Raw genomic sequence first — 14,147 nt, 5'->3', positions numbered from 1 at the left:
CAGCAACAAGATGACAATGTATTGCCTCATCAGAACAAACCTGGGTGGGATTGGATCAGGTACAGCCATACTCTAAGGCTCAGAAGATGCCAGAGCCCTATTCTGCCTCCACTGTTGCTATTCATGCTCGTATTGTAGATGGGCTTTCTTTTCTCCCATGAGAAATGTGGGGCTCAGGAAGCTCCAGGCCTGTACCATGTCCACTCCGTAGTTGTAGAGAAAAGACAGAGCATTTATGCTACTTCCCTATACAAAGATCCAGAGGCTCTGCTTAGCTCAGTGTAGCAGCTCACACTGGGTCCTGCCTCAGAGCGTGAGCTCCTCAGGCCTAGAGACCAGAACTGTAATCAGAGCAAGAGAAGGAATGAGCTTGCTGAACAGGAAATGCCATTCTACTACAAACACTGCCACCCAAATTTCGAAAATTCTGTTTCAGATGGACCCACTAGAAATCTTTCAAGTCGGATGTTTACTACTTGTCAGGTAAGGTCTGATGTTTATTACCTGTCAAGCTGTAGCAGTTAGTAGTGTGCTGTTTATTCAGGCCATTCCAGCAAAAGGCCCCCCAGATCCCCTAAGTGATATGCTAATAATACAGAATCTGCCAAAACTGTATGCACCAGGAAGAGAAAAACTTGTATAAACATTTTAATACTAAACTTATTGAGAAGTCATGAGATTCATACAAGTTACCTTTGGTTTCTACAATTACAAGAGGCCCTCAAAGTGGTGGCCATCAGCTTCCAGACATTTATTAGTACAACAAACTACTGAAGTGTGTATACATTTTTTGGCAGACTCCGTAGTTGCTTTCTCTGATTGCATCAAGAATGGCCTTAGGAAGGCAGGGAGCTGTGGGCTGGAGTTGGAGTGATGGCCAGGATTTTGATGAATGTGAATGATGGACAGGGATTTTCCCACTCAAACAAACAAAATGGAAGCCGTCAGGACTGTAAAGTACAATGATTATTTTGCAAAGAATGAATAAATACATTTGGCTGGAACAGTGTAGTCATGTAGGGACATGGTAGGAGAAAAATACTAATAGCATGGCAGCCAGATTGTTGAATATCTAGAAAATACACTTGAGGAAAAACTAAACGCATATTGCATTCCAAAATATTTGAACTGAACGAATTTCAACGTGAGGCTATCATGTCCCATTATATGATAATAGATTTTAAAATCTTAATAAGATGAGTGGCTTTGGGATAATATCAGTGGTCAGGATGTTCTCAAGAAATGGAAATTCTGAGAATATCAATGAATGAGGAAGAAGGTAAAACATAAATGAAGAACATATGTATAAAAATGACTAAAGGAGTTGGACAAAATGTTTTCTCAAAGGAAAAGATAACTACAATGTTTTATAACTTTTTTATTAAAAGGAAATTATTAAACTTAAGGTTTTCATTTTAGCATACATCACCCTGACTCAAAAACCTGGAAAAACAGCATCAAAAAGGAAATTATAGTTGAAATAAATTATAAATAAAACTTGTGTTCAAAATTAACTCATGATTAGATTTGGAGAACTGCACAGAATTATTTTCATATTTAATTAGCATAGTAAACAGGAATGAAAAGCTTTTATTTTCTGTTAAATAAGGAATAATGAGCAGACAACAGACATTAAAACTATTACAAAGTACACTACTAACAAAGAATAGGACCAGATTAATGTGCTACCTTAGAATCAGACTTCACTATTTATAAAAGATTGAGAAATAATTTTAACATACCAAATATAAATGGGGAAATAATTATGCAAAAGTGTTGCTTAACTTTTGTTAGACATTTAGAGCATGAATTGTCAATCTTTAGAACATAAAGTACATCTAACTTCATATTGTTTAAAATTAAGTGCAAATATTTGAACAAGTACCCTTCCAAAACAGGCAATTATCATCTCAGTGGATGAGGAAGGATTACTAAGCACTAAAACTAAAAAAAGTAGTAAAAGAAGCTCAAAAGTTTTATACAGTTGCTTATATGAAATTTAAAATTTCTTAAAGTGAAAACAATTAAAAAATAAACTATGAGTACTTATAAATAATATAACAAAGGTTTATTTATAAGTCTATATAAAGAACTGTCTATATAAAGAACTATATTTATATCTATCTGCCTATCTATCTATCTATCTATCTATCTATCTATCTATCTATCTATGTCTATCTATGTACCTATCTACCTACCTATCTGGAACTTCCAGAGATCAATATAGAGAATAAAATGAACAGCAGACATTAACAACTGGGAGTAGTTATGCAAGCCTGTAACCCCAAAATTTAGGGAGACTGAGATAGACGGGTCATAAATTCAAGTCTCATTCGGGGAACTTAATTGAATGCTATCTCAAAATTTTTAAAAAGGAGGGCTGGAGAGGTACTTCAGTGGTAGAGTGCCCCTGTGTTGATCCCCAGTAATATACATATGAAAGACAGACAGACAACAATCAGAGACAGACAGAGAGAAGCAAGGCGGAGATACATGAGAGGAAGAAATATTCTTCTCTAATAACTAACAGCCATGCAAGAATATTCTAATAGTAATAATTAGAGAAATGAATATTAAAAAGTGCACATGCATCCTTGCATTAACAAAGATTTTCAGAGGGTTATGTAAGTTCTAATGGAGATTTGGAGAGAGAACTCTTAGGTAGAGCTGGAAAACATTTAAATCATTTTCAGTTTTCTGGATAACAATATGCTTCAAGAAGTAAGAAAAATATTCATGTCCTTCAACCAATTATTTCCACCTTTAGAAATCTCTTTGAAAGGATTAAGCAGAAAGGCAGGCAGAGTTTTATTCATGACTTTTTCATTGCAGTATTGTCCACAAGCGGGGAAAAATCTCTCTAAATTTCTAACAATGGAGAAATGGTTATGTAAATTGCAGTGGAGCATATTATAGAATATTGTTCAGGCATAAAAATGTTTTTGAGCAGAATTTGATAACATAGTTAAAAGCATTCAATATACTCTCAATTATGTAAAAAAGCCATGAAGTATGCATGGAAAATATATTCCACAAAATATTCCATAATGTTATTGGAAGTTATCACTAGAATGTGGGATAATAATGAATTTTGTTTCCTTCTGTCTCCCAGCTTATCTACCCTGAGCATATTGTTACTTTATTCTTACAGGAAATATTGAATCTTACTTTAAGAGGACTTAGGTAACCCTCCCATAATGGGGTGCAGTCACGTCTGATTGCTTATTCAGTCAGAGGAGTCCTCTGGGGCAGTACTTACCCACGACCTCGGCGATCATGAGGAGGAGGCATATTGCCGAAGCAGCGCCCAGTTTGCACCTGGCATGCACGTGCTCCTTCGCCCTGCTCTCTGTGGCCTTGGAGTTGCTGTGGCAGTGGTGGATGCTGCCTGGCTCCAGTTGCTCTGATCTCTCTCCTGGACCCTGATCTTTATTTGCAGTGTTCTGCTGGAGTTCGATACTGTGGATGAAAGTGGCAAAAGCAAAAGTGAACATGGCTGCAAAAACACCTCGCTGACACTCCTGCCCGTTCTCAGGATCGCCCCTATGAGGACATTTGCTATCTACCTAGAAGTTGTAATTCACAGCTCTCTCCGTGTAAGGAACATGCAAGAAATTTACTTGTGACTACACAACCATTAAAATGTTTTCTTTTATTTAGCCAAGCTCTTATCCAGTCAATGGTAACCAATGATTAAGAGATAGTAAAAGAATAAGGGAAAAGAACAGGCACACTCTAGTGAAGTCTTTCTGCATTATTTTACTGGGAAGAGATTTTGTACACTCTGCTATGAAACAATAATAAAATAGTCAGGGACACTGAAAGACAACATTCAAAGACACCTCAGCCTCATCAGGATAATAACACTTTTTCCTACTGAATCTGTATGGCCCTTCAAAAACCTCACCACGCCTTTGTAGGCAATTTCTCAATCTCTACCAGTCACTGCCACCATGCCATTTGAAACCTACTTAAGCTTCCCAAGCACATGCTGAATATCAGTTCTGCTCCAGTAAATAAAACATAATTTAGAGCCATGCACAGAAGCTTAGGATTTCTTAAATGAAAGCATAGTAGATAGCATTTAGTCCACCTGCATAGTTTCTGAGCAGAAATAACAGGATCAGAGGAGTGAAGTAGTTGCCAGGAAATAACAGACAAGGAATTCCAAGTGGTCCTTCTTCCACGCCATGCACAGCCTCCCTACCTTAGCATCAGTGCAACTGATCCAGATGCCAGTGTCCATGGATCTTGAACTAATAAGATTGGAAATTTTTAATAAATTTTTTTTGAAAACATTAATGAGATTCTTATGAGTAAGAACTTGGCATTTCTGGCTCTGGAAAATAAAAAGATAAAGACAGTAAGTAGCTTCCACTTGAGGAGTACTTCATTTGGCTTATCACCATCTGGACTTAAGAATCTGATGGTTTTGGCTTAATTTTTATGATGACTGTAATAATTGTACTTGTATTTTTTTGATAAACATATATTCACTGTAGAAAATCTACACAGAAAACTATAAATCAGAGAGATAAATTACTGGTAAGTACACCTCCAAAAGCCAAATGTTATTGACATTTTATTATATAACTGTGATATGCAAATACACATTTTTACCTTACTTGGGATCCATATTAGAATGGTTTGGGTTACAGTATGGAAAATATAGCTTTGGTTGGAATAAGTGACTAAGGAGAATTATTGGTCTGTAGCTGAAAACATGTAGAAGAACCTAAGCTTCAGGCACTGTTTGGTCTCCTGATCCAGTTCCATTTCTCTATTTTTCTCAGTTATGTTTTAAGATAAGGTTGGTCTTCCTCATGATAGTGAGATTGCTGTCCAAGGTAATCAGGCTATGTGCTTCCTTTTTCATATACACAGAGACAAAGTACTCCTCACAACTGCTAGCAAGTATCTGGAGTGGGCCGCTTAAGAATCTACCATTTACATCAGATGAATACAGATGAGCTGACTGACATAGCCCTGTTTACATTTAGATAATTGGCTGAATCCAAGTATGCTGATTCCTATATCCATGAATAATGTAAATTCTACCCAAATGTCAGGGCAACAACTCAGTAGAAAAGGGCTGGGATGGGTAAGAATAGGACAACAGTGTTGCAAAATGATCCTTCTAAAGATACAAGTTTAGAACCTGATTTCCAGCTCTATGGAGTGAAAACTTTATCACTATATTAAATGTTCTGTTTTATCATATGGAGAATTTTAGATTTAATATAAATGCCATAGCATAACTAAACAATTTCTCATTAGTTGACAATTTTATTTCTAGTTATTTGCCCATACAAGCTGCCTATAACTCGTATTCTTCCAGTTAATCTTTGCTCAGCCTGTATTATTGTTTGCTTAAAGTATAGTGCTAAAATGGAAATTACCTGGTCAAAGTGTACATTTCTAAGGATTTTGTCATATATACCCAAGCTGATTTTCAAACGCTGATACCAACGACGTTGCTAGCACTTAGGGCTTTGAGCAGATCTCTGTTGCAACAAAAAACCATTTGGCAAGCAGCACAGAATGTTCACTTCCAAAAGTGAGTAGATTTCATGATATAACACTCAGTCGTAGAATGCGGTAGCATGGCTCGGCAATGGACACCAGTCCAGAGGAGCCTGAGTGCCGATGTGGACACAGAGAGCTTTGCTCCCTATGCTGAGAAGGCAGCAGGCGTGAAGCGCGGCTGTCGTTGTTCTAGCACTGTCAAATTTACTGTTGTCATGGGACATTTGGCTTTATATTTCTCATCAATCTGTGGCTGGTGAAAATAGGTCATAGATGACCAGGAGAACTTAACTTGGAAGAGCTTAGAGGACAGATCCAGGTAGGAATTCCACCAACTGAGCGTCTCGGTAACACCAAAGGAGTATGAAAAACCTAGGCAGTTTTTACACTGGAGTCCTGCTTCCCAGTTCCGGACTCTGACGGTATGAATGTGGTCTGAGCTGAGACTGGTCCTGAAGCACTGAGCACAGACTCAACAATGAATGTCCAGTGAAACTGGATGCAGTGTGTCGAGGTGTTTCGTGTGTCTCTGTGTTCTATAGGGAAGGAAGGAGCCCACAGGCCTCCCTGATCTCTGAAAAGGGGCTATGTTGCTAAGAGAAGTTAATAAACCAGAGTTAGAATACACTCCTCATCATTGCATGGGAGCAGAGTAATCTAAGGTTCTCTAGATGCAGAACAGGCTCTTGATTTGCAAAAGCAATGTGAATTCCAAGAAGTATTTTTTAAGAAGGAGGCTTAAAAGCAAGTGAAATAAAAAGCAAATGCTATGATGCATCTAAAAATGTAATGAGAATTTTCTATTAGTGAATAAATCCCAATAGATTGTCATGCATTCAAATGCTGTTACAGTTTGGAAGGGTAGAAATAACAGGCCAGATAACATCAAAAAGAGTAACAGAGGGAGAAGCAGAATGAAAAAAATAGAGAAATATTAGAACATTTTATGCCTGTAGCCTAGAAAATTAAGCGCATTTGTTAAAATGGGATTTAGAAAACAGGGTTTTATGTTTTATCATCATAGAGAATCTTTCATTTTTATTTTCATTTGGTGGTAAAGGTAAAGTCCTTCTCCTATTATATCTCCAGAATGGAACTGGTAATAATTTTATTGTTTACCTTGTTTTTTTCATGTGTTGACTATGTGTTATGTAACTACACACCTTTTTATATATACTTTCACATCGCTTAGCCTAAGAACCACAAATCACTATATATTCTGTTAGAAAATGGAAGGAAGGTTTTGGTGGCACCACGCAATTCCAACACTTCATTCATTCATTCATCCAATGACTATGTACTGCGTGCCTGCAAGGTGCCTGCCCTCTCAGAAGTGCTAATGCTCTATTTTCTTTGTCCTAGGTGTCAGTGTCCTTAAGGAAGGAGTTGCCGTCCTAGTAGAGGGAGACAAGAAGTAACCGCATCAGTAGCTGCAGAGGCTGTGCAGTATGATGGAAAGAGACGTGAAGGGGAAGTCACTATTTTTCAGCTACTTTCAACTTAATTTTCACTTCTGGGGAGGTGATGCCTTAACAGAAAGATCGCAAGATCCAGGATTACCTATGTGAGCAAAAAATACCCAAGCAGAGGCATTTTGGTGCAGATACACAAAGGCAAGACAAGCAGTGTCTGCTTGAAGAGCTCATTTTGAACTACATAATGGCTCCTGTGGCATAAGAAAAGAAAAAAAGATGAGGTTAAAAAAAAGTAGGTGGACACAGATGTCAAAGAACTGGACGCCAGTGTACAGTGCGGAATTTTATTCAAAGTCTAAAGGGAGGAAACTGGAAGGTTTTGAGCAGGGAAGTAGCATTACACGGTTCATATTCCTGAAATGATTAGCAAAACAAAATATGAAGACTCTGAAGAAAGATGCACTTTTTAACTTATTCTGCTGTTTTCACGAACCACATTGCATTATCATTGTTCTCTGGAAATAATAAAGTGGAAAATAACTTTTAAGATAGACATTTTCATAAGAATCTTAAATAATCAAAAATCAACCTTTTGTTTGCTCATCTCACATAGATGTATCATGTAATATGTAGTCTTTTGCGAGTGGCTTCTGCATTTAGAATAACGTTTCAAGATTCATCATGTAGCAAATATTGTACCAGTCTTACATTGTTTCCAAAAAATGCTGCACTGTATGGATATATAATACTGTATATATATGTTAACCACTTAATACATTGGGTTGCTTCTTTTGGGGATGAATGGAGCAATTATGATGTGAGGAATAACGTCAGGAAAATTTTACATGCAAATTTTTGGAAGTATTTTTTTGTTTTCTTGAGTAAATACCTAACCATGGAATTCCTGGGTCATAATATACAACAAGCCTTTTGTGAAACCGCAAGACTGTTTTTGGAAGCACCACACCATTGTGTATTCCCACACACAATATATATGAGTTCCTATTTCTCTACATGCTTCCCAATGCTTATTATACTTTTATTTATCTTTTTGAGTATAGTCACCTTAGTGGGTATGAAATAATATTTTACTGTGGCTTCAGTTTGCTTTTCCCTAATGACTAATGTTGTTGAACATATTTTACATGCTAATTACAAATTTGTATATTTGTTAGGGAAACATCTATCTGAATTGTTCACATTTATAGTTGACTTATCTGTCTTTTATTATTGAATTATAATAGTCCTACTTTCCAATGCACACACCATAAAATATAAATAATTTGCAAACATTTTCTTCCAATCTGTGACTTTTCATTTTCTTGAAAGAATTGTTTGCAGTTTCTTTAGAGGAATTTTATAGTTTTAGCTCCTACATTTATACCTATGATCCATTTTTAGTGAATTATTTAATATGATGTCAGAAAAGCACATTAATTAATTCTGAATATTCAGTTTTCCCAGCAACATTTGTTCATTAAGTTTCTTAACAGCAGGTCATATTTTAAATAGAAAACCAGTGGTGAGTAGAAGAGGAAGGAGACAGAAGAAGGAATACAAAGTGACAAAGTCACCCGTAAAGCAAAGTACATGAAAATAGGAGACTAGAAGTGGGGACAAACAGTAAGACAATCAAGGTGCCTACGACCTCACAGGCTGTGGGTTAAGGATTCAGCAGGCCCCAGGGTGGAGGGGAAGGAAGAGAATACTAAGCTGACAAGCAGGGCCCAGGAGGCTTGACCATAAGGCCACCCGACTTTAGGGAAGGCATTTTTCTCACTCACACATGATTTCCTACCTGATAAAATGAATAGTTGAATAAATAACTCTTCCAGATTTAATATTTTTATTTAACAAGAAAACGATGAGACTCGTGGCTTTTATAAGCACTGCACTGTGCAGATCATACCCATTGATGAGGGGAACAGGATTCTGTGATTACAAGTGCTTGGCTTTTTTGTGCTACAGAGGCTAACAGTCTAGTGTAGTGAGAGGGGAAATACACATATATAAAGACAGAGAAAGAGAGAGAGAGAGAGACTCTCTTCATAGTGTCCATAGTGTTAACAGTTTGTTATCCAAAATTTCTGCTGACCTAAGGCTTTGTTTTTGGTGTTCATGACCTCAAAAACTCACATCTTACATTATTTTCTAAGAAAAGCAGTCATTCTAATGTGAGGTAGTGTATATGGTAGATTGTTTGTTATATAAATTTTAAAGCAAAGTTATAAATAAATAACCTTCTAAAAAGTCCCTGTATTGTTAAAAAAATTTTTCGATACTGTCAAACTTATTACTATTCTTCAGAGTATTAATTTGATTCTGGAAAACATGCAAAAACATTACCTGTGTTTTTAATGAGTAAGTAATCTCTTAAATTGTCCTCCTACTGTCAATTCACTTTGTATTTTCCTCCATTCATTTATGTGTACTAACACATTTCTCTTAAGTGCTGACTCAGATCAGCACACTCAGTTCTCTTGTTTATACGCCCTATCTTTGCCACACAGTAATCTCAGTTCAGAAAATTTTCTCAAAAACAACTTCCTGTGTAGGATTTATCTAACCCTGTTTGAGTTCCTTTCTATTCTGAGATTCTTAACCTATCAGTTCTGACAAAGCTTTTTCTGACCCAAAACCCAGGTAGAAAACCAAATATTCCTTGAAATCTCCTCACTGAATACCCCAGCCTGACAGTGCTAGGTTTTTTTATAGTTGTCCCTTTCTCAAATAGTTTCCATATTAGACTTCAAGCTAGATGACTGAGATCCAAGACTAGGAATATTTTCTTTTCCATCATATGTCAAACACATCCAAAGGTGTGCTTAAGCTATAGCTGTTTAAAAAGATGAAAGAATGAATGACTATATTGCATTTGACACTCTGGTACAGAACAGTTGGCACTGGAACTATGACGATCATTAAATTCTGCCAGTATTTATAACAGGTGTATGTATGATATAAACAATTAAGTTTAAGACCAGTATAACCACAAGTTTGCTCTATTGTCCAAAATTCTGATTTGTTTCTAAATATAATTTAATAAAATATACTGTCAGTCTTAAAAGTGCAACTCAGGAAAGAAAAAGTAAACTCATTAGATTGTACATGTCTATTTTCTGTCATGAAACTACAGAAGAAAAATATTTTAAATAAAAGTTTTCCTTCATGCCCTTAGGCTATTCAAGGAACCGAATTGCATATTTCAGGATATGAATTATACAAGTCAGTCATACACTTCTAAAATGTTCCAAAATATGCTCAATTGCAAAGAAGCAACAGGATATAGGAATTTATTGAATATTTAAGACATAGGAAATAAAGCAGACATGGATGTCTCTTACCTGTCTAATGTGCAGGCATACATCCTGGTGGCTTTAGCATTCACAAGGTAAGTTCTTTCCAGAGACTCCATAGTGGTCATGATGGGAGTTGTTGACCTGGTGGTGGTAGTGGTTTTCTTGTTGTTGTTGTTTGACTTATTATTCAGTTTTGGAAACAAAACAACACTAGAATTACTCATGCACTTTAAAAAGAAACTATGAAAAGGCTGTCAGGAGACTTAAATGAACAGCCTCTTACATCGGTGTTCTTCGTAGGTCTGCTAAAACCACCACGTCCTTGGACTGTCGCCCGGCCTCATTTTCTCATTTTTCACCCACAGGAGCCTCTTTCCTCAGAGACTTGCAGGTGGGATCTGATGAAGCGTGTTTGTGTGTGTGTGTGTGTGTGTGTGTGTGTGTTTGATTCAATTGTGCTTTCTGCAAGGTGGAAGAGCTCAAGGGTTTCCTACTAAATGCTGACGCAGGGGTTTGACTTTCAGAGCACACCTGCATGAGCTGTGAATAGCTGCCCTTCTATTCTTGTGTATACTGGTCTCATTTTTCTTCTTCTTTATTTTTATGGTCTCTCTCTAAGAGTACTTCTTCTGGAATTAGTTATAAGACAACCTTTAAGCAGCTGTCAGGACTTTTTTCCCATCCTGGAGGACTATTCTGGAGTTTCACTACTGACGGGGAGGACAAGGGTCATTGGCTCCTGACGTCTGTGATCTGAATTTGTTCCTGCTATGGCAGCTTTGAAACCCCCTGACAGGCCAGAGAAAGGCAGCCCATGCTCTAAGCAAGTAACAGTCCTGCCTTACACAAGAACCAGCATGAAAAGTGTTCTCCTCAACCAGGGTTTTCTCTGCTGAGGACAAGAGACCACCCCATAACTTCCAGGACTGGAGCCCCCTGAGTTGGTCCAGAGAGCTCCATTCACAACCTCCTAGAACTTGATGGTTTCTTTCTTTACGAAGAAGCACTTTCCTTTCCAAGTAGGACCATAGCCCAGTGACCAGAGCTGGTCACAGCAGGCACCTGTGTGGGGGCAAAGCATGAAGAGGTGGCTGGGTGCAGAGTGGAGAAGAGCAGTGAGGCCCACATCACTGAGCTGTCTCCCTCTGGTGAACACTCAGAACAGGTGAGATCGGAGCAGCCCAGGGGCACAGCAATGTGGGCATTTGCCCACCTGTTGGGCAGAGATTTCTTACAATGACCTAAAAATAAATGTGGGTCCAGTCACAACAGAGCAAGCAGTGAGAGAAGCTGTCCTCGGTGAGAGTGAGAATACTACATCCTACCACATCAGTGGGTAGCTGCACCTCTCAAGACTCATAAGACTTCAAACACTCTGGCCAACCACATCCATTCAAGGCCCTTTTTCATGGGACCCCTTTGTGCAATTGACTGTTGACTTTGCTTTGACGGTAAGAAACTAGGAAGGTAGCTTGGAGAAGGCCGTTTGTCCTGGCCGGAGAAGACAAGAAATCTGGGGTCTAATGCTAGTAGGATAAAAGCAAAAGTATTTTCTTCTCCAATAAACTTACTTTTACTTTGCAAACGAATAAGTTATTAGGTGGAGGCAAAGTTAGGAAGCCAGAAAACAATGACTACAAGTGCCCCATGTGACACCGTGCCATGATTACAGCTTTCAGCACATGTGAGCAATTTCTAGCACACAGGAGAGGAATAGAATTCAAGTGAGTGAACAGTTAAAAAACAAGGAAACTACTCAAAATGAGAGTAAAATCCCATTAAGGATAGGGGGAAAGAAGAGACATAACATTTAATTATAGGAAGGAGAATATTTGGCTGTAAATAACAATCCAGGAGTCTGGGATTCTATTCCAAAGCTTCATCTCTGGGATGGGTGCGAGTGCACAGATTGTGTACATCTGTTTCTGATTTCATGGCTCTGAATGTTCTGTTCTAGGTTGTAATGTGAATTACCCCTGGAACAGGGGAGTCGGGGTTGGATGGGGCTAGAATAGGATAAAGTGAGGTGGAGATGAGAAGAAAGGAAATAGGGTATGCAGGCAAAAAAAAGGACAAGAATACTGCATACCAAAAACAGCATCCTACAACTCCTGCTATTGATTTTTAAGTTGAACTGTATAAGATTGACACTTTTATAGGCTTTGTGTGGTCTAATATTAGCATTTCATATGGTTAAATACCAGCTACATTAACTATGTATGCGTACACCTATAAAACGCAAGCGGACATGCATGACACATTTAAAAATTAAATGTGTATCTTTTAAAAGTATTGGGGAATTTGACACCACTTTCATCAAAGATTTATGAATTTCTTAGTGCTACCCTTGAAAATAAATACTATGAACCAAGGCTTCTATCACAAGTAACACAAGAGCAGGGAAGAGTAGATTATAGCAAATAAAACTTTCATGTTACAAAAGTAAGTTTTGGTGCTATAAATTTAGATGCACAGAAGTTACGATCAAGATTGCCTAGATGTTGCGCTACATAAAATATTCATCTGTTGATCAACTCATCGTCTTAGAAGCTCATTTGAACCGCGCCATCACCCCCATCCCGAATACACAGTGTTCATAACAACCGTCCTATCCTGCCTCACTAAGCTGCTTTCCACCTTGCCACGCCATGCCCGCAGAAGGCCAGCAGCCCCAATTAGCACCTCAAGAGGTATGGGAAGAGCATTTGAAAAGCAACTCAAATCAAAAAAGAAAATCCCCTCTCTTGTGGACAGCTGGTTTTTGTGGGCAATGGGTTGCACATCTCAGTTTCCTAGGCAACCAGCTCCAAACCACCCTGAACTGCAGGTTGTCCTCTCCACCCACTCTCCATCACAAGCTTGCGCCAACTGAAGGAGTAAAATGCAATTTATAACAGTTACCTCTGGGGATAAATATTCTGTCAGCCACAGGAGCATCACTGACATAACGGAGGAACTTGTTTAGCTCCCAGTGCTGGCTGTTGTCGGCAAAAATTTCTTAATAGGATTTTACAAACAGTAGCTAATACCTGTGCAAAAATAATTCACACAGGGGTCCTACTCATTGTTCCATATTTCATCTGCAAAAAGGACATATTTATGCAAAGCTACCATGTTACCACAATTTGTGTTCTTCAAATTTAAATTCCTATTTCAGAAACATTTCATGAGGCCATTGTTTGTGACTATTTTTAAAGGAGATGTAAGAAGGAGCCCTTTGAAAATAATAAATGAGGACTTTGTCATGTTTGGTCCTTTCCTTTCTTGTGCAGAGGTAGAGTGGGGAAGTAGTTTAATACATGAGCTCTCAAATAAGACAGATTTAGGTTTGGTTTCTGGCTTGACCAAGATATATGATCTCGAACAAGTTGAGTTACCTTGGTGTTTTTCAGTTTCTCATAAAATGGGAACATAATGAAATCCACCTTGCAGAGCTCTTGTGAAGAGAAAAAGAGAATATGTATAAAATTTCTTCACAGAATCTCTGGCATATGAACTGTTTTATATAGCTGTGTGTGGCTATGCCCTTAGCCATATCTTGGTTGGCCCTGAGATACTCCTTCAGTCTCTGTATGAGGCTAAGGATCACCCTGAATGGAAATATCCATCAAGGAAGGAGAGCTTTTTGGAAAGAAGGCCTGAGGTCTTGAACCTGCCATCAGCCATATGACTTTGGATAGCTCTTTCAAATTCTCGGGGCTCACCTTTCACAAATTACAAATTTATGCCTGCTCTCACTACCTATTAGCCAGCAAATGCCATTCGGAATTGGCCATCCTTTAAGGACTTCTTTTCTATAACAGGGAAAGAAACTCAATCTCTACCATGTAATCATCTACTAAGGAGGCTGGGCTTGTATATCACCACACAGACAGTAAATATCTCATTGGTTCCAAGTTGTGCAGCA

General features: G+C 38.1%; 1 protein-coding gene across 1 annotated transcript in view; it reads right to left on the bottom strand.

Moving 5' to 3' along the window:
- The window catches only part of Slc30a8 (solute carrier family 30 (zinc transporter), member 8), a 32,025-nt gene extending 21,669 nt beyond the window's left edge, over positions 1-10,356 (bottom strand). Inside the window, 2 exon segments of the mRNA XM_013512711.1 lie at positions 3,260-3,459; positions 10,286-10,356. Coding sequence (XP_013368165.1) covers positions 3,260-3,459; positions 10,286-10,356 — 271 coding nt within the window.
- Positions 10,357-14,147: the final 3,791 nt, after the last annotated feature.

The sequence above is a fragment of the Chinchilla lanigera genome, unplaced genomic scaffold (assembly GCF_000276665.1).
Source record: "Chinchilla lanigera isolate Chin_1 unplaced genomic scaffold, ChiLan1.0 scaffold00016, whole genome shotgun sequence".
In the NCBI taxonomy this organism is placed as follows: Eukaryota; Metazoa; Chordata; class Mammalia; order Rodentia; family Chinchillidae; genus Chinchilla; species Chinchilla lanigera.
This window is presented reverse-complemented; position numbering and strand designations above follow the sequence as displayed.